Source organism: Solanum lycopersicum, chromosome 9, assembly GCF_036512215.1.
Source record: "Solanum lycopersicum chromosome 9, SLM_r2.1".
NCBI lineage: Eukaryota > Viridiplantae > Streptophyta > Magnoliopsida > Solanales > Solanaceae > Solanum > Solanum lycopersicum.
Genome location: NC_090808.1, coordinates 57724029 through 57750426, shown reverse-complemented (window position 1 = coordinate 57750426; position 26398 = coordinate 57724029). Strand labels below are relative to the sequence as shown.

Below are 26398 nucleotides of genomic sequence, written 5' to 3'. Positions count from 1 at the left end.
AAAAATTCACCCAGTGACAAGTTGAAAGTGAAGAATAAATCACTTTCTTCAATGAACATGTCGATGTATCACCAACATGGACAAGACCGATAATCATTCAATTAATTCAACATTCTTTTTAGCAAAACGAAAAACAAGAGTCATTTGTTTTTTGTGAGAGATGTCTTTGACTCATTAACTAATAGACCAATGCAATCTCCATTCAGGTCCCCAATTATTGTTTTCTTTTGCACAAGCATTGTTAATATCTTTTTGAATCACAGGGCAAGCCAAAGTATCATTTTATGGGACATTTGCTAATATCACATTTCCTACATCCGAATGTTTGTCCCCATTCCATAGCAAAAATCCTAGAAAGAAGCCTTGATAATTTGAAGATTCACTTTCATCATGACCTTGAAAAGGTAATCCATATTGTAAAGAAGTCTTGACATATCAATTGAGGCATCCAAACACACTCATTTTTAAATTTTGAGAATGTTTGTTAGAACAACTTGAATTGATTGATGATGATTGAACTAATCTAGCATCTTGTGGAAATACTTGTCATGAATATTATTAACATCACAAACATATTTACGGAACCTTTCAAGTTCCCTATTCCACTCCTAAAATCAATTTTTGTGTAAAACTCACTCATACTCCTGTGGAGAAAAATCATCTTTTAATAAATAACAACCTAGACAATAGACAAAATCTTTCTCCATGCTATACTCCAGCCATTCAAAATAGGACCTTCAAACAACCTTTTACAAATTTGAAGCATTCTTTTCCAATTTCAGTTGGAGGATACGAATCCATGTGAGGTTGACAAGACTCTTTTTTAATATAATATTTTCTCACTTCATCCTTTATTGGAGGGTTATAGTGAGAAATTCATACTCCTTTTTCAGGATTGACTTCAAGTGAATCTAAATTAAGATCATCTATAAGATGAGAAGGATTGACATTCGTATTTGAATTTGATTGAGAATGATTAAATTTCGTAAAAAACTTCTCCATCTCATTTCACAAAACTAGAACACTTTCCTACAAAAATCAAAATTTAGTTCAACTCACAATCAATTCAAATAATTAATAGGGTAAGTCATAGTTAATTCAAATTAATATGGTTCATATCACACAACTTTAACCAATAATGTCTAACACTGTTCATTAGAAATTCAGAATATCAAAGCAAAATTCTTGTCTAATATGAAATCAATCATAGCTCATTAAAAATTTAAAGGACTCAAGATATAGAAATAAAAAAATCTTACCAAAATAGAATTACAAACTTACAATCTATAAAAGATTTGTAAATGGATGGAGAAAAGTGAAAATAATATAACCCAACAACAAGCAGACCTATGAGACTTAGCCACTAGATGGAATGCTAAGGAGCGCGGTGAGCAACGGGCGGCACTGACAAGAAGTGACCTCAATTCAGAATGGGGCAATGAAGACTTTGGAGAAGTTATAACTTGGAGGAAGGAAGGTTAGAAAATAATTGAAGAGAAAGAGAACACTTTTATTTGTGTTTAGTCAAATAAAAGAAAAGTCAAAAGAGTAATAATTTAACTAATTTAATTTAATTCAATAACAATTATTAAAAAAAATGTGCTAGTTTTTTATCCTTAAAAAACGTGCTTTAAACCTTTTTTATCTTAAAAGATCGCGTGCAACAATTTCCCATGCATGTAACCTTTTTTTCTTACGTGTTCAAAAATTTCTCAAAAATAATAGATGCAAATGAGATTTGAAACCACGACATCAACTTTGTTAAGTCACCCTCCTACCGTAGCAACACAAGCCAATTTTGTTCTCTGAGTGGCACAATATATATTTATATAAATATTATATAAATCCTATGCATATATAGAGTTTCCGTCAAAGTTCATGAATGGCGTGGCACCCTCACACTCCTTAATAGATTTCTCCATGTCCATATCCTTAATTAATACGAGGCGGGAATTAGTTCATGCACGATTCAAACATCGAGACGGTGGATTTGGACAGAAATCCGCAAGCTATCATCATCCTTGCACTAGAAATCTTTTCCTCCTTCCTTCCCAGGTCTAGAGCAGCCTTTTGAGGGTTTCTAGGTTATCCTCACCTCCTTTTGACACTTATGGAAAAATGAGAAAACAAGACTTTATGTTATTTAAGATATGCCCCGGGCCTTTCCGCTCTGATGTTCCTCTCTCGTTGGAGCACCGCCACCCTAAAGGCGCTATCCCGCTTTGGCAGGAGAGTGGGGCACAAGTTACTCCCAACATATTGTTTCTTATAAATAATGATAGTTTGGATCGTTTCTAACACCCCGTACCCGAAAGAGGGAAACAAACCAGACTATGAAAGATTGCATGTACTAGCCACAGAGATCAGCCATGGCCCGTGGTTAAACCTTAGACCATAGGTGTGGTCCGTGGGTTGACACTTAGACATAGGTTAGGGATCCCAAAACCATGGTCTCTAATGACCAAGCGACGGTTCACCTGGACAGACCATGGGTAAGACCACGACCTCTCGACTCGGCCCATCAGTTGGTCACTTGGGAAAGGTCCAAGCATGGACCATAGGGGGATCTACGAACTGAAGGTGGGACCACGGTCCGTGGTCCAGCCTCCCGTCGATTGGATAAAAAAAAATCTTTGACCACAAACGAGAATGACCAGGACAAACCGTAGGTGGATACATGATCCATTGATTGTGGTATAGTGAATCATGGCTGGCAGTTATTTTTAAAAGCTTAAGGGTCTTTTCTGATTTTAAATAAATTAAAATAATATCGTTTTCCCCTCATTTAGAACCCCTATATAAATCATTTTAACCCCAAATTCACCCCAAATTAGTTCACTCTCCCTAAGTCCTAAAAGAAAAATTAAAACTATTTCTCAAATATTCTCTCTCTAGAACTTGAAGAAGAATAAGAAGATTCAACTAGTAATTGAACCTAAGTACTAGGGATGGGCATTGATATACCGTGGCTTCACGATATTTTTAATGTTTTTTCCTTAAGTTTAGTGAGTGTCCAAAAGACTTTTTGTATTGATGTTTATGTAAGTTTTTATTTATTTGCAGGAAATCTATCCAAAGATGAACGCGAAAGTTTTTGAACGAGAAATGCAGAAGAGATAACTTACGGAGCCTGTGACGATCCGTAGATGGCATCATAGAGAAGCTGCTGAAGGAAGATGGGAAAGTCTGACCCAGTATGGGATTATGGAAGTTTGTGACGGACCGTCATAGCCACTATGGTCTGTCCTGCTGGTACCTGCCGTTGAGGGTAATGAATAGAGCAACAAAAGAATTTGTGAAGTATGGGACGACGGAGGCCATGACGGCCCGTCGTGACCACGACGGTCCGTCACGAGGTCCGTCGATCCAACCGCGTTTTGACAGATTTTCAGTAATTAGAATCCTTCTTTTATTAGTTTTGTTTTTATTATAAATAGTTCGAAAAACCTCATTTTTGGGGTTACACTTTTTGTAAGTAGACTCTTTGATATTAGACTTTTTGATTGTTAGACTTTTGGAGAATCTTTAGTTCTCTTGTTCAAGTATTGAAGGATTAATTTAAGCAATTTTTACACTTTTTCCGGAATTGATTGTTGATGATTTTGTTGATTAATCAATTAATCAAGTGAATTTCTGGATTTTATTCTTTCTCATCAAAGTAAGTGCATAAATTCTTATATTAAATATATGAATATTGTGATTATGACTATGGGTAACTAAACTACATAACTAGGGTTGTGGGAACCATGGGTGAAAAATGAGGTAAAATATAACTAAAATAACAATTCCAGAATAGTGTCTTGCATGTATTGATAATTCTTTCATTTTGAAGTCTTTTTAACGGATGACCAACGTTAGAACTCGCCTTAATGCTACTTGTCGGACCAAGGAGGTAGATAATAGGAAAAGAATCATCAACATAGATTAAGTGTATAGTATATAATAGGCTAGTGTTGATTGGTACGAGGTAATAACTTAGTCAAATATCGAATACAATGCTTAATATGAGGTAAAGATAAGGGTTAGTATAGCAACACACGTAGCCGGACCAAGATGCGGAGTGAAATTTTCTAGATGCCGGACCAAGGATTTAGAAATACATAACTTATCACTTTGCATGCAAGATACTAAGAAATAATTGTTATAGTTAGAATTATCAAGTTAGGAACCCGTGGAGAACACTTAAACCCTAGTTACTTTTATTAATTGATTAAACTCCAAGATTTGAATCTGTTAGTTGTTTACTTTAATTTAGTTAGTTATTTTCATTAATTTAGAAATAAAAACTCCCTATTTTATTGTCTTTTGTTTTCATAGGAAATAATTGACTAAATAATAGTAATAATAAATTAAAGTTAAGTCTGAACTATTTTTCTCGTGAAAACGATCCCAACCTCATTAGTTGGGTTCTTTACTTGATACAACCGTTTTACTTCTTATTTGAGAAGTAAGTTTGAGCGTATCACATAAATATCAAAAAATCAAATTAAACTAATTTGATTCTTTGATCTTTCGGGTTCAATGTAGTGTAAGAGACTCGAATCTATGGTGCACCGAAGAATCGAAGTTTTATTAAATGTGTTTAAAAATATTTAAATTATATTACTTAATAAGTATTATATATTTGACTCACAATATTTAACTTGACCCATTTCAATTTTTAACTTTACCTGGCCCATTTCAATTTTTAAATTGTGGAGCCTAAACTGAAATGACAAAAATTTAAATGATAAAACAGTAAAACCTAAAGACCTAAACTAAAGAAAATCCAATTTATTCAACTAAGACCAAGCGTCGTGACTTCAGTCTTCATTCTTCTCGCCTCGAACTATTGTCGACGCTAAATGGTACGCATTTTTGAATACCCAAGTTGTGGATTCTATTGCAGTTACTTGGGCATGAATCTGCTACCTTTTACTGAGAACAAAACAAAGATTTTATGCAGATATTTATGCAAAATTGTAAAATTGGAGCTAGTTTCAATGCTAAAACTTCTTCTGTTTTGTAAAAAACTAAATCTTTGATGAAAAGGGAATTGGATTTTTGAAAAAGTGTAGCAACGACTGAATCTTTGTGTTGCTTACTGTTTTAGCTTTTTTTTAGATGGAGAATGAAACTAGAGTTAGTGTTGGTGATTCAAGTGATGAATTATCTTATAATAAAAATGATAGCAACGACTCACTTGACAGTGCTAGCACCCAACCTAAGAAATAAAGAAAAAAAATAGCACCAAGATTCAAACATTGGAATCATTTTGATAAGGTTGTTGAGAATGATATTTGTGAAGCAAAATGCATGTATCGCACCAATTTCATACCTATACTTCCATTAATGGTACAACTGCATTAAACCAACACTTAGCAAGGTGCTCTATTTATAAGTCTATTTTTGAAATTACTTCTCAATATAAGATAAATTCAACGTCTGATGCACGTGCACCACTTTAAAAAATTAAACAATAAATAGTTAAGAAGGCTTTAATTGAAATGATGATTGTGGATGAACTATCTTTTGTCTTTGTAAAAAAAGAAGGTTTTTAAAAAGTTTATGAGTCAAGCTCAATCTCTATTTAGTATTTCTTCTCGTAAAACAATAACAAGGGATTGTTATGCACTATATAGTGAACTAAGATACAATCCAAAGAAGTATTTTTAGATAAATACAACTAAAAAATTGTCTCTCTACTGAAACATGGACCTCAATGCAAAGATTAAATTACACGTGTTTGATTGTTCATTTCGTTAACAGAATTTGGGTGTTGTATAAGAGAATACTAAATTTTTGCCTCATCTCTAGTCATAAGGGTGTACAAATGCAGAGACTATTGGTAATTGTTTGCTTGATTGGGGCTTGAATAATGTGTTTTATGTTACTGTTGACAATGACTTCTTCAGATAGTGTTATGATTACAGAATTATCTAAGCAATTAGATATGTGGGAGAACGAACATAATGGAGGGCAAGCATCTTTATATGAGATTTATGACTCACATACTTAACATAATTGTGCAAGAAGATTTGAAAGAAATTGATATTTCAGCCGAATAGGTTAGGCAAAAGGTGAGGTATGTTATATCATCTTCGACAAGAAAAGAAATTTTGTGAAGTCTAAAATATATGATGTAGTAAAACATTGTTGCTAGATGTTTCTAGTAGTTGGAATTCTACCTACTTGATGCTGGAAGCGGCACAAAATTTTGAAAAATTCTTTGATAGATTTGGTCTTTTGATGAACATCTTATATATATATATATATATATATATATATATATATATATATATATATATATATATATATATATATAACTTATCTATCTACTCATGTTTGTGAAGATGAAAGTATTGTTGGTGCGTTTTATGTGACGATTGGGCAAATGTGAAAAGTATTGTAAAATTTCTTGAAAAAACTTATGAGATTAGGTTCACATTATGTTAAATCTAGTATTCATTTTAAGGATATATGTGAGCTTAATATATACTTGGAATTGTGTCTTACAAGTCAAGATCTTCATTTGAAAAATATAGTTTGATGAGATGATGAAGAAGTTCAAGAAATATTGGGGCACTCCTCCTAATAAGATGAACTCAATGATATATATGTGTTACATCCTCACAATAAATATGTGTATGTTAGGTTTGGACTTGAAGAACTATTCGAAGAGGAAAACAAAAAGAAAGTAAATAAAGAAGTGAAGGCTTATATGGAAATTTTATTTGAAGATTATATAAGAAAACATTCAAAATAATTTCAATATCATCATATCTATCTAGATATACTTTATCGATTCATCTAGCTCTTGTTCTCAAAATTCGAGAACAAAAGCTTTGAGAATTAAACTTCAGATGAAGAAACAAAAGGAAAATAGTGAAAGTCGAGCTGCTAAGTCAGAGCTGGAGGGATAACTTAAAGAAGATCAAGAGCCCAAACATGATGATTTTGGTGTCTTAAGTTGGCTGAAAGTTAATGCTCTAAGATTTTCTATTCTTTCAGAGTTAGTTCATGATGTATTCGCTATTTCAATTTCAAGTGTGGCATTAAAACGTGCATTCAGTAACGGTGGACGTATTCTTGATTGATTCAGAATTTCTTTGACTCTTTAATGTGTGCAATCTCTTGTTTGTGCTCAAGATTGGCTTAGAAAAAAGCCTAATTCTATTTGTGTGAAAGAAAGTTTGGAGTATCTTGAGAAACTTAAGTTTGGTGAGGTTTCATATTGTTTGTGTGTTGTAAAACTAACCTACTTATTTATTTTGCTTGACATTTACTTAAATTATCTTTAGAAATGACAAACAATGGAAGAGATTCTTGCATTGTTACATATGATAATAGTTTGCTCTTTCGTTATTAATGTTGAGTTTCAATACTTTATTTATTTGATATTAGATATCTTTTTGTATCTTGAGATATTCTAATTTCTAAGTTTCTTCCTTTTGGTTTAATTTTTATTAAATTCAAGTTCAAACATATCTCCTAAATCTTGCTCATTTGTTTTGATTTTGAAAATATTGTGTGATGGTTCAAGACAACAAAGAAGGGCGGGTGGATTGCATTTACAGTTTTGTGATGTTTTAAATTTTGTGACTTATGTTTTAGAAATGTTTAGAGACAGTTTTGGGGTGTTGGCTCCTGTTAATACTCTGATTTTATTGTTTGTTATTGTTATTACTTGTAAAAAAAATAGTTATTGCCTTTTGACTAATGCTTGATCTTAGCGGACATTAATCTTGATGTTAGTAGGCAACAACTGTATAAAGTTTGCATTGATGTTATTTTGTGATTGACTATTAAAAAGTTGTTTCCATTGATGTTATTTGTTGGTTGGAGCCTTGGTGTTAGCAGGTAGCAGCTACACAAAGTTTGCCGACTTACAATTGTTACTTGTTAGCTTGTAAAGTTGTAATTTATTGGCTGGATGTTTAAATCACACTCTAAGTCTAAGGCAGTATAGTAGTTTGTTGATTTTAAGTTTCAAGTTTGAGCAACAACTTGGTGTTTCTACTTTATGATATTATCATTTTATGTTGTTACTTTAAGTATGAACAAAACATTGATGTTATTACTTTTTATTGTTAGATTGTTAGTTGTTACTTTGAAATTTGAAATGTGAAGTGAATAACAATCGTTACTTTATCAATTCCCTCTTTATTGTTATTTGCACCGAAAAAACTTTTTAAAAACATTGAAATAAATCAAACCGAAGTTGAAAATATTGAATCGAACTGATCTAGTTTGGTTTGAAATACGGTGCACACTTTTTGTAAAATCAAATATCAAAGAATAGAATCAAAATTTGACTAAACCGAACAGAAGAACCAAACACCCACCCCTGAAGATGGGCAATTGGGTTTGAGGTGTGATAGCTTTCATCCATGAGTTCCTTTCACCCATGGAGTCCTCAAATTCCTCTATTTATAATGGTAGAATTCCCTAATTAGCTAGAGTTTTCTTCATTCGCCATGAGTTCTTTTGATTATTAATTTTAATGATTTAATTATGTCTAAATATGCATGATTTTATGATTTACAATGCGTTTATGATGTTATCCCTATTAACCAATGAAAAGCCCCATGTTTTTCCAAATTGTTGTCTCATAACGTGGGTTATTGAGCATGAACCATGAGTTTTTATGATCTAAAGCATGAAGAAATAGAATTATAATAACTTTATGATGAAATCCCTATTTAATGCTTGAATTCTAGATTTGGTGATTTAAAATGATTTTGAACCTTGGAAGGGCAAAGTGTGAGCTTATGCATGATCTTATGAGACATATGTAAATGCTTTAAGGGTGCTTTAAAAGTAAAGTTCCAATCTTGACTGTCTTGTTATGTTGATCTAAAATCATTCTCATGAAATACTTATCACCATGATATGAAAGGTTTTCTCACTTAGAAGGATTCTTAGGTTGAAAGATTATTCTCACATAATTGAATCAATCAATAAGAGTTATCCCAATGAAATAATGAACTAATTTGGATTGGTTGACAATAGTATCCTTTCATGGGACATGCGTTAAATAAGATTTGATAAATATACCGTGGGAATTTTGCTTAATACCGAGAGAATATTGAAATGAGATGGAAGTTTTTTATTTTAATTGAGTCCGGGCATCCCGTGTATGTCTCATGAGATGGATGTAAGATCTCGAAAATGACTTAGGTGAACTAGAGTCTAAAAAGTTGGTCATGTTGGTCTAAGGTCCTAAAGTGGTCTAATATATGGTATTGAGGCAGTGTCTAAGAGTTTAGGTGTATTGGATGTCAAACGTCAAACGGCGACTAAGTCGTTCGACGACTAAGTCACCTATTATGTGCCTCATATGTGGTTTTATGTGTTTATGTATAATTCATGAGGTTATAAGGTCCTTAAATGAGTTATTATGATGTATATAGGCAGTGTGTTGAGTTTAGTGGAGTTTGGAGATCAAACGTCCATGACGTTCGAAAGGTTTGTCTTGAAACGACCTCGTGTGTCTAGGCATGTTTCGTTGAGTTTTACGAGTTCAATTCGGATGAAATTACTATTAGAGGTCCTAAACTCGCATACGATCATGTTTGGGTTGGAAAGGTCTGGGAAAACATCTCCAAAGACCATCCAAGGGTCCTTGAGGAAGGACCAAAAGTTGGTGTCAAGGCTGCCCAAGACAGACCAAACCACGGAGGCAGTCGATGCCCAGTGGGTCAATCAATGCCCGTTGGTTGGGTCTCCTCTTTTGAGACTTAGACTGGGAAGGGAGGGACCAAAAACAAGCCTTACTCCCAGACCACGGACAACCAGGACGGTCCGTTGGTCAAGGGACGAGCCGTCGATAGCCCTTCCATCTGTGAAACTGTCCTGCATGAAACTTTACTGTTAAGTGAGGGGTGAAGTTGTAATTTCACCCCACTTACAAATAGGAGTATTGGAGGTTCCTTAAGGTTATTTTGGGTATTTTAAGTTTGTATATAAGTGTTTAACACTAAGAAGATTTCATTCTTCCAAATCAAAACTCCAAAATCTCTTAGAAATCCTTAAGACTCCATTAAAGTCCAAAGTCAAGGAAGAGCTTGGATTGTTGAATTGATTAGAGATTCTTCATCAAAGTAAAGAATTAGATTCATCAAGTTATAAATTTTGATCCTTGAAACTCTCTTCATCAAGGAGCCCAACTCTCAAGAAGTTTTCTAAAGTTTTCAAAGTTGAATTGTCCAATTTTATGATTTTACCATGAGTTCTTGCATTAATTGTTTTTAAAAGTTTGTTATGGATTAAATTGTTATTGTATTGATAATTAACCTAAATTACCTCTGAACCCAAGTTTTTTGACTAAGTTATGAGTTACTTGATATTGACTTAATGTTTATGAATTCTAGTGTAGATTCCTATGGGTTATCTAATGATGTAAAAATTGTATTCAATTGATATCTAGGTTGTACTAGATTGATGAATGTTTTTTGAATTGACCTAGTTTCATTGATTATCATAGTTTCTATACTGTATTATTGTTCATGGCCATTGGTAAGGGTCTTATGGTATTTAATTGGATGATTTAGCATCGAATTAAGGTATTGAGGATGTTGTGGTGGTACACTGCCCTATTTCCTTTATTTTGATGTTAACTAGACTTCAATTATGTTGTTATTGCTATGGTCCACTTATGGTGGTGGTGTTATGTGCTTTACTTGCAATTGATATGGCCTTGTCCGCGTTACTTTATGTATTATGATGATCAGGACCTTGTCGGCAAACTACTTGAAGTAATAGGGCTATTTGTGTAGTTGAGTATGTGAAGTATGACAATATATATCTACATGTGAAGTCATATATGTGTTTTTCTATTCATGTTAGGTGATCATGTTAGACTATGACTTTGACCTTGTGTGTATAGTCTTAGGATTTATACTTGGTTATTCCTAGTTGACTATATAAGTCTATGTTGGTCACATTGATGATGATATGATAGTGTATAGGATGACTTGAAGATGATTAGTTATGTCTATGTGTTTCTAGAATGACATTTATTGTAAGTTAAAGTGAAGTTTGTGGTGTCTTGTCTTGGTTGACTTGTGTCCCTTGCTTGATGTATATATGAAAGTGGATATGTGGTGTCTTGACTTAGGATGCCAAATTCTCTTAGTCTTGAATGTATGAATGATATATGACCTTAAATGAAGTTAAGAGAGTCTTTTATGTGAAACCTTGAACCTAGTGGTAAGATTATGAATCTTGAAGTAGTAAGCCGTAATGGTATTCTTCAAAGCAAAGGAATGATGGACTTAAGGTTGGCTGGAACGGCATCATATCAAACCTTAGGAAAGTCATCATGATCTTCTTGTCGCCATTGTAATGTAACCCTAGAAGACCTCTTTGATAGGGTAAATGTAATTGAGTTATGAACTTGATATGGAACCCTTTTATGTGAACCTTAAATATGAATTACTCTATGTGAATTACCCATATCTAGAGTAGTTAAGGGTTGTCTAGTTAAGGTGTGAAGGGGGCATAGAAATTGTCACTTCGTATCTTACCTAGATGAGTCTTAAGAATGACTCTAGTTTAGGGAAGATGTTCATTATGTGGACATGATCTAAACTTAGGAAGTCTTAATGATTATTTAGGTAGTCTTAAAGAGGTCAATCATGGACGTTATCTTCTTGATCTACTTAAGTAAGTCTTTTGATAGCCTTTGATGATGAAATGTCATATTATTCATGTGTTGATATGTTTGATGTCTTTTAAGTGTGTATATGACTCATTATAAGTAGTCTTGAGGATCATTAGGCACGCTTAGGGACGTTGTATGGGCGGTCTCTCTTTGTGTTGCTTAAGTGAGTCTTAGGATAGCTTTAAGTGAGATGATTACATACTAGAAGATGTCTAAGGTAAAGATAAGCAACTTCACTGTACAGTGAAGGAATTCACTGTAACAGTGAGTTGAGGTTACTGTAAAGTGACTTCAATAATTATGATATTTGGTTTAAATGTTATCTTATGTGTTTATAAGTTGTTAAATGTTTTTCTTATGATTATAATATGATTTTTAAATTAAAAGATGCATATTTCTACTAAATGTCTGTTTTCATGATTTTCATGCATTATGTCATACTTAGTACATGTGGTTGTACTAACTCCATGCTTTTATATATCTCTATAATTGTTGGTAGGTGAGGAGCATTTGGGAAGGAAGACTTGGACCGTAGCATCGTTCAAGAGAAGTTGAAGTATGTCCTCATTTGACTCGAGGGCATATATGTATTTTATATTTTCTATTAGAAGTATTGTAATAGACTAAGTATTTCTATATTAGTATTGTATATGGGTCGTGTCCCAAAAGTATTCTCGTGTCTTAAGTTTTATGAGATTGAGACTTAGTATTTCCTATGACTTCATATGAAAGAGATTTTTAAAGACTATGATATGTTTTATGAAAAGTTTTAAATCCGCACTACTTTTCATTATGTATATGCGATGAATGATATGTAAGGGCTTGTACAAGACCTCCGAGAGATCAAGTACGCTAGTTGCAATCCTAGATTTCCCCTAACTTCTAGAGTGTGATTTCGGGATATGACAATGGAAACCTTCTACATTAGTTGAGTCCGAATTTCTAGTAGCAATCTCTGTGTCACATAACCTATGCATCCCATAGGTTCCCTAGCTAGTGGATCTACATAAGCTAAGAGTTCATGGTTATAACTTAGGCAAGTAGAACAATCCTTTTCGGTGTGGGAGACACCAGATGATCATGTTTTAGCTCACATGGTCTCTATGTCAGTTAAGACTATTCTTCCCACAATAATAACATGATTAATGAACTATGGTTACTTGAGAAACTTTGTAAATGAGTTCAAAGGTTTTAAAGATGATGTTAACTTATTTTATCCATGATTATGACTTATAATTTCTAATATCTCATATGACGTTTGAACTTGGCAAATTGCATGCTTTGAAATGAAAGGTCCATTTCAGCATGTTTTAAATGATTTTTATGCATAATTATCATACTTTGTGCATTTTTATGCTAACACATACTTTTGCCTACATTGAGGATCAATGTAGGGTTCGAAAGACAGGTGTCCATTCCAGTGGCTAAAGCTTGAACTTGATATATTTCTGATCTTGGTGATTCCTCATGGTTCGGGAATGAAATTGTTGTTTTTAGTGTCCACTTCTTCTACTTTCCTTTTTGGATATGATGTATGGTCCAAATCTAATTTCTTCAAGTATTGTTAGAGATGGCTATGTTGAGATAAGTCTAAACTTTCGCTTTCTTTTATGCAGAACTTTTTAACACTCAAAAATGTATTTTACTCTTTATTGCTCTATTCTTATGTTATGAAAGCTAAAGCGATTTGTGTGGAGTCATTCAGGGTTCTATACCCTGTGTTACATCTAGGGGATACCCCTTGGTAGTGACATTCGTTACAGTTAAAATGACTATATATATGCTGGTGACGATAATACACTTTATATCAGAGTGAATAATAAGTTTTAAAAAGTAATGATGTGATTATAAATTTTATTTACATATAAATAAATGGTTAGTGAATATAAATGTGGTGTTGTTTTAACAAATATAATTTGTGAATCAATTTTTGTATTCAAAGTAGGGAAAAGGGTCAAAAATACCCCTCAACTTTGTTTTATTGGTTGACTATGCCCTTACCGTTAAAAAGAAGTTATTTTTACCCCTGCTGTTAGTAATTTCATCATTTTGCCCCTCAATTGGATGGAAAGCCCCAAATAAGTTTAATTAACCCGATATCAACTGAAATTATCCAATTATCTATTTTAACCAAACCCGACCCACTATACTAGAAGCTAACACTCAATTCCTTCATTTTCAATCTCCTTTTCAACGACATCAAAAATTGCCTTGAAAGACATAGGCAAAGTTGCAGTAACAAACACCATTAATGGCGAAAACACTAAAATTTCATATTTCAATTACTTTGTTTCATCAAATATCCCATGTATGAAACATCCAAATTCATCTCCTGTTTGGATTTGTTCTTCTTGTCTCAAAGACAAATTACTCAATCTAAATTGCTCTGATGATACAAAAAGAAATTCTTCAAATATAACCATCCGCCCACTAATAGAATCCACATATTGAAAATCATTAAAAGTTCAAATTTCCTACATGAATTTTGACTCGAAAAATCACAATTATCAACTACACCTCAATCTCAAACCTAGCATTAGAAAGGGGGAAACCCCAAATTCACGGAGTTGACAATCTGAATCATCTGCTATACATTCCCCTAAATTCAAGCACACATTTGACAACAACAAATATCCAAATTTCATAACAAGTAAAATTGATCAAGATTAAAGAAAAAATGGGTTAAACGGTAGCTGAAAAAACTGATGACAAAATCTACGACTTGCGAGGAAGAAAGGGATATTGGATTGGCTTTTCACTTGTGGACAAATTTCAGCCATCAATTTTCGATCAATTTCATAGTTAAGTCTCAAATATGATTTTGATTTTTAAAATTAGGAAATATTTGTATTGTGGGTCGTTTTTGGATTAGAGTTAAAATAGATAATTGGGTAATATCAATTGAAATCGGGTTAGTTTAAGTTATTTGGGGATTTTCATTCAATTGAGGGGCAAAAATGATGAAATTAGTAATGGTAGGGGTAAAAATAACTTTGTTTTAATGGTAAGGGCATAATCAACCAATAAAACAAAGTTGAGGGGTATTTTTAACTCTTTTCCCTTAAAAGTATCTCAAATCATGATATGAAATTTCCATATAATGGATTTTGAAGAATATGGAATCACATCTCATGATATGGAATCATAAGATTGATTCAACGTAATATCACATGTCGCTGATTTCATCTCACAATTTCATATCGTGATACGGTATTACATGACCAAACACTTACTTAGTAATAAACAATTTTCTCTAAATAATTTGTAAGCTAATTTATTTGTTTAAAAAGTTACTAGTAGAAAATATAAAACATATAAGAAACACATAATTAAGATAATTTGAGAGATATTTGTCTTTACATAGACTTCTCTAATGGTATTTAATCCTATTAGTGATGCATCTTCTAATACAATGTAAGGTGTATAACAAATCCATCAATTATATATACATAGACCCAAATTCTTACCAAATAGTACTAAATAATATCATATATAATATATGAATTATTTCTCATAATAATACTCCTACCAAATGACCCTTATGGGCTTTTGCATTGAATAATGGGAAAATTATGTGGTTAAGAAAACTTATACTACTTAATTACTCATTACAGTTGTAGTTTGCTATAATTACCACTCACGACTAATATTATACATTAATTATGTGTGTTGACTTCGAGTTTATATAATTAACTACATTTGTATATATAAAATTCGCTAGAATATATAAATGCATATGTATAATATACAATTATCTAATTAATGTGCATATTTAATTCACCTCTCTCCCACTCTCTGCCCTCTCTCGCTCTCCTCTCTCCTCTCTCTTCCGATCTCGCTTGCCATATACACAAATACATATGTATAATATACAATTATCTAACCAATATACATATACAATTCACCTCTCTCTCACTTTTTGCTCTCTCTCCTTTCTCCTCTCTCTCCTAGTCTCACTCGCCTCTTTCCTCCCTATAACATATAGCTACGAATTGTAATTATCAAACTATAGTTATAAAGAGTAATTAGACTATTTTTTTAGTGGTTATAGGTGAAAGTTCCCTTTCAATAATTAACACCTTTATCAAAAGTTATAAGTATTATTTTAAAAAAAATTCCTCCTCTGTTACTTAACCTATTGGTCAATCCAAAATAATTTTAGTAAAAAGTTATAGAATATGGGTCGGGTCATAAAAATATGGTTGCCCACCCATTTAATTCAATCTTGGTTTCTAAGTTTGGATCTGCCCTTCAACGCCTTATTTGTCAAGTTTTAACTTGCATCCATTACTGCTACATTTCAATCATCTCCGGTTTATCTCTCAGAAAGGTGAAATTTTCTCTTCCTAACTGAGAAATTTTTAGATTAATTATTGTAACTAACGAATGAATTATATATATATATATATATATATATATATATATATATATATGAGATCCTGCCTCGTAAAAGCTTCGCATTGTGATTTTTCTCTTTTAATTGATTGCTATTTTCTCTGTATACTAGTAAGTTCTTTGCTTTATAATCGAGTTTGGGAATGATTTATTGTAGAGATTTTAGTACTGGTATTATGGATCCGTGGCATTTTCCAGAAGATATTAAATGCAATTTGAAAACATTGATCTTATGGGTTCCCTTTCTGCTCTTGAAACTTGTAAAACCTGCACCCTTATTTTTTTGTGTAACAAGATATGAGATATTTTGCTGGTGCAATTTAATTTGAAATGGCATGATGATAAAATTCGCGAGGAACAATGGATGTTTTCTCCACAGCTATATTTAATCACACAGTAGTTGTCTAGTTCTAAGAGTTCTTAGACCTAAATTAATCACCTATCTTTTCTCATTATATGTTTGGATTGCAGTTATCCATTTAGTGGCTACTTATTTGAGCACCAAGTCTCCTAACAACTTTTTCGTTCTTTTTAGTAGGGGGGATTTTGATGTTTTAGGATTTGATATTTGACCAAAGTGGGTGGGGGGTGGGGATCCGAAGTTTTTAGGATTTGATCAAGTAACTAACTTTAGCAGTTATTCATCTCGGTACTGCTAGAAAGAGATAGAGGAAGCTTGGAAAATGACGCTTGTTGTTTACACTTTGTGAAGATGGCAATGCAAAAATTTTAAGTCTCCTCAATGAATGCAATCTATCCCATGTTTAGCAAAAAGGGTTTGCTCTTCTTGGCAGTTTACAATTAGGAAGATAAAATTTGTTCCTTGTCTGTATTATTAGAAACTGTTGATTTTAGGTAATATGGCCTGCTGAGAATTTAGAAATAGGTGTGTTTGGACACGCCTACTTTCTTCATGAAACAGATTCTTCTGAAATTGGAAGGAACTGTGGAACTCCTATTGAAAGAAGTAAAGAAAACTGAGAATTCTAAAAGTCAACAAACTAAAATCAGTTTCTTAGTACAGATATTTAAAGATCTTTATTTTTAAAAAGTGCTTATTGCTTGCAGATATTTGAAAAACCCAAGTGCACAATTACGTGAAGCTTTGCCTTTTGCCAACAGGGCACACTTATTTAAATTTGTACAGCACTATTTCAGTAAGGTTAGCATCTCAAATTAACAACTATATGATAGATGACCTTAATTTGTGTCTTCGTGATGATACCTGCCATCACTACACATAAAAGTTCATAAAACTCTTTAGCATTACACTTTATTTTACATGTATTGTTACACCTGATATCTCTATTCATTCTTTAATAGACTCGTTAAAAATCCACATTAGTGCATGGCAAGTTTATGATATTTACTGTGGCATCATAATAATCTCAATAAAGAAAAAAAAATCCTGCTATCCCGAATCACCAAAGTATGCTAGGCTGCTCTCCGAAGACATATGCAACTCCTCTACCCCCACCCCTAATTGATTCTGTAGTTCGGATTATAGGCTTCGTAATCAATTCCCTTTTGTCTCTTGAATGTAGAAAACATCAGGACATCAACTTTTCAATGTGCCTTTTTCACATCTCTTGTTGTAATTATTTAAAACTTGTTACATTCCATGATAGCATTTTATTATTCACGGGGTTACAGAAGCATCATCTCCTTACCCTCATCTTGTTCGCACCTCCATGGATTTTCTCCTCTTCCTCTCATCATAGATGACTGAGCACTCTAAATATTTTAAGTTCCAACCTCTACTACTCTCATGAAAGTTGATACCTGTGATTTTAGCATTTTTCTTTTGGTTGTCTCTCTGTTCCTTTCAATCTGTGCCAGTTGTATTTTTCTTTCTCGAAACTGTCAATTTTATTTATAGAATCTTCCAAAAGCTCTGCTTTCTCAGACCCAGCAAACAGTCTTTCCCCTTCCTATTCCGACTCCATCAAGGAAACCATGTACCTTTGATACTTTCCAGTAGCTGTACTGGGTTTTGTCTTCATCATCCGAGATCAGAAATATGCTCAGGAGGCAAATATTAGACATGTATTTTTGCACATTCCCAGAGTCTCTTGTCATGGTGGCAGATTGACAGTTCCTCTCTTGTCATCCCTGCAATCTTCTCGTAGTTGCTTTGAATTTTGGACTCTGTCTGGTGGAATTTACTTCTTACTCCCTTCTCCAATGTCAAATAGATCATCACTCGAGATCGGACAGCTCCCTCCCCCCTTCCAATCCCTTGTGCTTGATCATCTGACGGCAGTTCAAACAAGGCCTCTCCCAATAAACATCCTTACTCTTGACGTGGCCTAATCTTTCACCAACTCCTATAAACTGGTCAAACTTGCCTGCCAAGCATGACTTTAGGTAATTAATTTGGTTATAGTTTCCATCAGCCCTTCTTTTACTCCACTATTCGGTGTGTAAAGCATCAATATCACATTTCAAGCTGGCATATCCTAGGCGTAAGTTTGTGTGTAATTGATGCTGTTACCTGCATGCAAAAGATGGGCTACGAATTCAAAGCCTCCTTCTTTCATCACTTCCTTTGCTATCCAGCTATTACTCTTGAGCTTTAACCTTAGTTGGGGGTGTTTAGAAGGTATGGTGAAGACTTGAAGCAGTGATTAGTAAATACTAACTACTTCAGCTGTACCTTCACCTTCTTTACACTTGCTGCTTGAAATTTCGACTTCTTTACTTCCTGTAGCTGCAAAATTTTCTCTAAACACTATCCTATCAATGACCGAAAGTGGAACAGAGAGCTGCTACTGCTCATGGCTTCCAATTCATTAATCAAAAAAGGATTTTGCGTATGTTGAGTTACTGACACTTGTGTTGGAAAAACCACACATATTGCAGAAATGTATGATAACCTTGGAGCACAGCCTGGAGGATCGTCTGCTAATACACAAGCGAACCCTTTTGGAAATGCATTCTCTGGTGCGAGCTCTGGGTTCATTAGAGGTGGATTAGGGGCTTATGGAGAAAAAATTCTTGGATCAAGTTCTCATTATGTTCAAAGCAATGTAAGTTTTTCCATAGTTTATTTTATTTGTATAGGTTTCTTAAAAATAATGATTCTTATGTTAATAGTTGTTCATTTGGTGGTGGAACATATGTTAAATGACATAACAGTAGGCAAAGGAATGTTGTTCCTAAATAGGCGAAGGAAAAATACTTTATTTATTTACTTTTTTTTTATCTAGAGTCATTCCACCATAATAATAGTTCTCTTGTAAGATTTCAATTTGTTTTTTTGTTCTTCGATTTTTCTTATATAACCGAGAAATTCCCAAGGGCAAGTAGCACACTGTCTTTACTTTGATGACATCATTCAATAGGTATTGTTACTAATACAGAGATTTAGGTGAGTTTTTGAACTTTGAACTGAACTTCAGATGTAACGGGCTCTTCCGTCCATCATCATATAGTGATTGAAATTCTGAAATAAGGTGAAGAAAATTCCACTCCTTAATCACTGCAATTCATGAGTTAGTATCACTCAAACTGACATATACCTGAGAGGAAAAGACTATATGACCTCTGCTTAGAAGAAGAGGAATAGGTGGTTAAAGGAGATGGAACTAATAATAGATCTGGAAAATTACTACACCATCTTCTGATTCACCGTTACAAATATATATTTGCCTCCACATTGATGTTTGAATTCTCGTTATGTCTTGATGTGAAGTGTGCGTACCAGATCGGATGGAATGATTGTTAACAAGGGCGACTATTGAAATTGTGAACGCTTGGATGTGACATAATTATTTGGGATCCCTAAGGGCGTGATGTAGCGCTCTAAGAGTTGGGGCAAAATGAGGAATGAAGATTCAAGTCCTAATAGAGGCAACAGTTGGTGAAGAGTTTCCAATATGCAATCTGTTTACTTATTCATTTTTTCGCAATCTGCCTAAGCCTTGCTGGGTGGAGTTACCTGATTTGTATTAGGTACCTGTGGATTAGTCAAGTAGGCATGCAAATGACTTGGGTACCACCATTAAAAAAGAAAGTAACATTACATAAGTCTGTGATTATAGTTTATTTAGCAAATGACAATGATATTGACCCAGGAAATTACCCTGATGGTTGATCAATGAAGTAGAAGGTGATTAGGAAGGGGCACAGAGTAGCAAAATGCTGAGGGAAGTGGAATTGTGGCCAGAAAAGGGGAAGAGATTCTGCAGGGTATTTTGTCTTGCTAACAGTTGGGTTAATTAAAGTACGCTCTAAGGCAGGGAAAAAGATTTTCCCTCACATACCAAGTGATATAGATGCTTTATTCATAAATGATATATGTATTCGTCAGAGAGTGATTTAATTAGAGTTGCTTTTGTGACTGAAGCATCATGCAGAAATGAGCAAAATAAATAAAAGAAAGAATGAGGAAGCCATCAGTGGAAATTCAGTAAATTGCCATCCTTTGTAGGGTTTGATAATGCAACAGCATTTTAGAACTTCCTTTTCTAAAATATAGTTTTTCCTCTCTTGTACTTCAAAATGTTTTAGCAAACAGAAGTCTCATGTGCGTCAGGAATTTTTCTGTATTATCAACAGCAACTACAACAACAACAATATACCCTGATACCCAGTGAAATCCCACAAGCGAGGTCTGGGGAAGGGTAGAAAGTATGTAGACCTTACCACTACCTTGTGGAGGTAGAAAGTCTTTTTCGGAAAGACCCTCAGCTCAAGGAATTTTTCTGTATTATCATGAGCCGCAAAAATGTCTTTTCGCCTTTGAAGTGCTTAAAAGCTAATTTCTGAAATACTCAGGAGTTCAGCAAATACTTCTCTCGCTTAAATAATTCTAAATGGTAATTACATTCTTACTGGAGCATTCACATGCTTCTATTCCTTGCACTTAAGTCGCTGCTATCCCTCCTATTTTCTTCATCGTTATTGCAAATAAAGAAAAAAATATTTATGTATTTCACGGAATCACATTAGTCTGTATTGATGTTTGGAAAATGAGGTTGTGCAACACAATGAAGATATTTTCGACGATAGTACCATTAACTGCCTTATTTCAACATTTTTAGTGCCCAAAACATCTACCGTTTCATAATACTTGTCTTCTTTCAGATAAAAACACCTACCACTCCATCCATAATAGTTTATTTTTGGATGACACTGATTGTGTAGCTTTGCTGGTAGAAATGAATTCTATCTTGCAACTTTTTTATGTCAACAGATAAGTAGATATTTTTCTGATCCCCAGTACTACTTCCAAGTGAATGACCAGTACGTGAGAAACAAACTGAAAGTTATCCTTTTCCCTTTCCTGCACAGAGTAAGATTTTGTTAGCCTTGATCTCATTGTAGTATCATCTTAGCATTATGGTCCCCTAGATCTAATCTTCTCAACTGTCTGCAGGGTCATTGGACAAGAATCACAGAGCCTGTTGGTGGCAGGCTATCCTATAAGCCCCCTATCTATGACATAAATGCTCCAGATTTATACATTCCATTTATGGCCTTTGGTACTTATGTTGTTCTTGCTGGTTTATCATTAGGTCTGCAGGGGAGGTAAGCTTATTGTTTCCTTGAGCTTCATTTAGGCTTTGAATGTGGTTATTAGTAATAGTAACAAGTACGTGATCTTTTACCCATCAAATATCTGTGTTGAATTTGGTAATGGTTTCTCACCTCATATTTGTTGAAGTGCCAAATGGCATGACATTTTGTACTTGAACATGCAGTGTATGAAATTTTAAAATGTTTTCAGCGACAGTACTTAATTCAGTTATTTGTGTGAAGCTATCTGCTACACCAGATGATGATTTCGTTTTGTGCTAATGTCCTTTAGGTCATCTCTTCAATCCCAATCTAGGTTCCTACTTCGGTTGGACAGAATGACAGGTAACAATTGAAATTTTGTTATATTAGATAGAAGTGGGTCCAAAAGGTAGGATTGAAATTAAACTTTACAGAAAGGACATGTGATATCTTCTAAATACTGAATTATTAATTAGAACATACTCCTGCCAAAGAGTATATGAAAGAATGTTCTTTAGGAAAGTAATCAAATCGTGCACAACTCAACAGCAAATAGGATAGTTAGTTATGGACAAAGGAGTAGCTTTCAGTATGTCATGTCAGATACAATTGGTGATGTTTCCTTGATTACTGACTCTGGTTTCTGTAGTCTTATTCTACCCATGTGTATGCCTCTTTTTTTATGTTCCCAGTGTACTGCAAATTGTGACATTTCACCTTCTTGCAATATCTTCTGTAGTGTGGATCCCTGCATTATTCCCTCTTCCTTTTGTTTGTGTTAATTCTTAATCTTGTCATATCTTGTCAGGTTTAGTCCAGAAGCTCTGAGTTGGCTGTTTATCAAGGGATTGGTTGGCTGGTTTTTACAAGTTTCATTGCTGAAGATGACATTGTTGTCATTGGGTAGTGGAGAGGCTCCACTCCTTGACATTGTTTCATACGCAGGATATGCTTTTGCAGGATTGTCCATAGCTCTTTTGGGAACAATTATATCAAACTATTCTTACTACTTTTTGATGCCGTGGACATGCTTGTGCATGGGAATATTCTTGGTGAAGACGATGAAGAGAGTTCTCTTTGCAGAGGTGAGGACGTACGATTCAAGTAGCCATCACTATCTCCTATTGTTTATTGCTTTAGCTCAATTTCCTCTTCTCTTTTGGCTTGGGAAGATTAGCCTTAGTTGGTTCTTTTGAATTACATCTCCAGTTGTTAAGGTAGTGCGGCAGTTTATGCTTTTAGAGAAGTAAAGCAATCAATTATTTTGTAATCTTCGTCACTTTGATGTTCTATTCTTGAATGCTAGAGAGACATGTAAATGAACTGATTATCCACTTACTCCACCTAAATGTGTACGATAAGGCTTGTAATGCTTAGAAGTTTCCCACTGGTAAACAGAAAGTACAGGAGAAGGATTGAACGATGACTCGATTTCTGCTCTCGTTATTTGATCTAATTTAGATAGATTCCATTACATGAATGTAAGTCATTTTAATAGTCTCAAAATTTTCTTTCAACTGCTGTACAAATGCATATGTGATAGTTGAAAGAACTGAAAATACACCTGAACTTGGGGATGCAGTAGGGGTTTTGGTATGTTGAGTTCATGTGAAGGAACATATACTGTGTTTTAGTAAATCCCACTTGTCTCTGCTTGTCTGCAGATTTCAATTGGGATAGCACTCACTATCCTTTTATCTTTTTGATTAGGCAGAACTTGTCTGCACAGTGAAGATGTGTGTGTCACATGTTAGCAGTAATGAACTTTACCTGCCACATTATGCAAGATTAGAATACCTTATTAAACTAATCCCAACTTGGGCTTTGATTACCTTATCTTCCCCTGCTCTGTAAAGTAGTTATAATAATGGTTATTTTTGATTCATAGGGCCACAATATGGACATTGGTAACCACTTTTCAGTTGGTGAATTGTAAATATTACTGCATCTTTCTATATATAATTTTAGAAATATGAGTTTAGTGCTAAGGGATGAACTAATTAAGTTTGAGAAAACTAGATCCGTTTTTTGTAATAATTTGGTGACCAATCATTTGGCAGTGAGTAAAGAATGAATATCTATTCAGTGAGATTATAGCGAAAAGCTTGACAGGGTGGGTCCAAACCCTCATGGAATCTCATCTGTTGGTTAAAGGAGCCAACATTGCACGCAGCATTCTTAAATTCCGCACACATTACAATGATTTCTCTCTCTCCCTCTCCGCTCATAGTTTCATTCGCTTGAAAATTCGTGTAGACTTGTTAGTTCGTCACATATTAGTTGATAATTTTTTCAAAAATAGTTATTCTTTATCTTATTAAATCAAGAAAAAAATAATTAATATTTTTTATCATCCTTTTAATTAATTCTTTTTTTAAATATTCACATTTCTTTGTAAAATTCTCAATAAAATTTTTAAGGAGTGAATTAATAAAATTATCTTTTTATTTATGATTTCTTAATATGAATGTGAAAAAAATAATCAACTAATATGAAACAGAAGAAATATGAAATAATACTTGCTCAATTTCGTTATATTTGTCTATTTTAATAAACTAAAAGAATGTGTCAGATCAACACTTATTAAATAATATGATGCACTCCCTCCATTTTTCTCGCTTAGCTAATCGCATTAGAATGATGATTCTCTTGAAAGTTTTCGTGTTTTTACAGCTGAAATTAAAGTTATAGGAATGTAGGTTCTTCTGCTTATATCATTGTCTTTCAATTATTTAGTGTTCTAATACATTCACAACAATTTAGGGCTTTTTTGGTTGTTGGTTAATATTTACGTATTACTAATTCGTGTTATAGTTATTCCATCTTTTTTCTCGCATGAAATAATACTAAAATGACTCACATTTTACACCTATATTGGTTCAAGAGGTTCCACCTGAATCAGATTGGTCAAATATTTTTATTTTTTACATGAAATGTTAGAGGTAAACAAAATGAACCCACTTATTTATTAAAACATAATGAAGAAGCATGGCTAGATTAATTACATGTTCTGATACCCAAGATCCTATCCCAGTATAGGCAAAACTCTTTAAACGTTTTAGCTTTTAAAGTCATTAATGGGTAGAATCCAAATAGTAATAGATGCAGTCACATTGACCATTATAATCTTAACTTCTGCATTATAATAAGACAAAATTAAATCAAATCATAAATTGAGTTAAATTTGAAAAAGAAAATCGACTAATCATAAATTGAGTTAAATTTGATAAAGAATTTCGACTAATAATTTGATTTGACTTGATTTCGTATATTGGTTTGATTTCAACTAAAAGAAAGTCAACTCAAGATCATATCAACTGACATTACTCTTAAAATTTATTTCATACGTAAGAATTTTTACTTTAATATAATTTCAAAATATTTCTTGTACTTTTTTTTATAATTAATATATATTGGGAAAATGTATATACATTGTTGTGCGTTATGCATCAACTAAATCATTTCATAGTATGTATTATAGTAGTATGAATTAGATGTATAAACATTGTGTATAACATGTATATGATGTATATATGTGTAAAACCATGTAATAATGTATACGACATGTATAATGTACCAATATTTTTGAGTGTTGAATGTCTTCTAGTACCAGAACAACTATTTTAAATCAATAAAATCGAAAGTTGAATCCTTAAATTTTGATTTTCAATTTTTTAAAAATGAAGAACCCTAGATCTTTTCTTTTGGTGTGAATATTTTTCTCTATTTTGTTGTACAAGGATATTGCAAAGGGGTTTGGCTCCATCAACGTATTTATTTGGGAAATATTTCATCTGTGTTGCGTGCAAAATTCGGTAGAGAACATTCAAGAAGTCCTCAAATTGTGAAAATAGTTATGCCATGAAAAAAGAATTGCTATGATTTTGAATTGTGGTGTGCGCATATATTTTAAGAAAGTGCAAACTATTTATTTGGATGGTATACGTCCGCAACGTTTGTCACATTCAAATATGTAGTCAATTCAATTTTTTTTATATAAAAAAAAAGGCTTAGACTTACCATCCACGACATGTTCACATCATCTACATATTATCACCTTATTAAGATATAATTTCATATATTATATAGAATAGTTTTCTGAAATGAGAGCAACTCCGTAATTTGCTCATTTCATTAAGCAGGCGTTTGGTAATAGGACTTGACGGCATGTTATCATCATAATATTTATTTATGAAACCTATACAAAATTTCAAAATTCTTTAAAAGTAAATTTCAAAATTTGTGATTTCAAATTCTGTAAACGAAGTAAAACTTAACCTATAAATTTATATTTTGTAAACAACAAGGTGATAAATATATTTATAATTATTGATAATATCTATCAACCGACTATTTCAAATGTAAACAAAAGATGAGTTAGTTGGTATTATAAAAAAATCTATTTCCAAGTCCATAATATTTTACTTCTCTTGAGTGATTCACAATAATGAACAACATATCAAGGGTAAGTCCGACAAGGGTAGATATCTTATTTCCAATAATCCATCAACTTAAGCAAAATAGTCTAAAATAATCTCGAAAAAGAAGTAATGAAAGTACAAGAAACATCAAATAATAATAAAAATAATAGATAGTAATGTAATAAAAACTACAATAAATGATACGATAATCGATATATAAAAAACAGCATAACAAAAATTGAAGGAAAAGAAACTACAAGAGCAATACAACGACTGCTAACATGAAGGGAAAACAAGACGAAGCACGACTACATACATACTAACTTTCTGTCCTAATTTGTGTCTACCATATCCTCCTATCTAAAGTCATGTCCTTGCTAAACAGAAACTATTTCATGTCTTGTCCAATGATCACCTCTCTCCAATACTTTTTCAG

General features: G+C 33.2%; 1 protein-coding gene and 1 long non-coding RNA gene across 11 annotated transcripts; both read left to right on the top strand.

Moving 5' to 3' along the window:
* The first annotated feature begins 4754 nt into the window (after nucleotides 1–4754).
* LOC138338203 (uncharacterized) lies at nucleotides 4755–7100 on the top strand. The gene is made up of 3 exons (XR_011211629.1): nucleotides 4755–4847; nucleotides 5913–6064; nucleotides 6634–7100. It is a non-coding gene; the product is annotated as an uncharacterized lncRNA (long non-coding RNA).
* An 8736-nt stretch (nucleotides 7101–15836) lies between these two features.
* Nucleotides 15837–22884, top strand: LOC101264971 (uncharacterized). 10 transcript variants are annotated; one of them, XM_010328025.3, is made up of 6 exons: nucleotides 15837–15974; nucleotides 17108–17201; nucleotides 18902–19068; nucleotides 21264–21335; nucleotides 21420–21571; nucleotides 22350–22884. In XM_010328025.3, the coding sequence occupies exons 3-6, from the start codon at nucleotides 18904–18906 to the stop codon at nucleotides 22735–22737; spliced, it is 777 nt and encodes a 258-aa protein (XP_010326327.1). In that variant the 5' UTR covers nucleotides 15837–15974; nucleotides 17108–17201; nucleotides 18902–18903; the 3' UTR covers nucleotides 22738–22884. The 10 variants fall into 10 exon arrangements, with proteins under 10 accessions (XP_010326327.1, XP_010326324.1, XP_069144910.1 ...); XM_010328022.3 differs by having other exon boundaries at nucleotides 21237–21335; XM_069288809.1 differs by having other exon boundaries at nucleotides 21200–21335.
* The last annotated feature ends 3514 nt before the right edge of the window (nucleotides 22885–26398 follow it).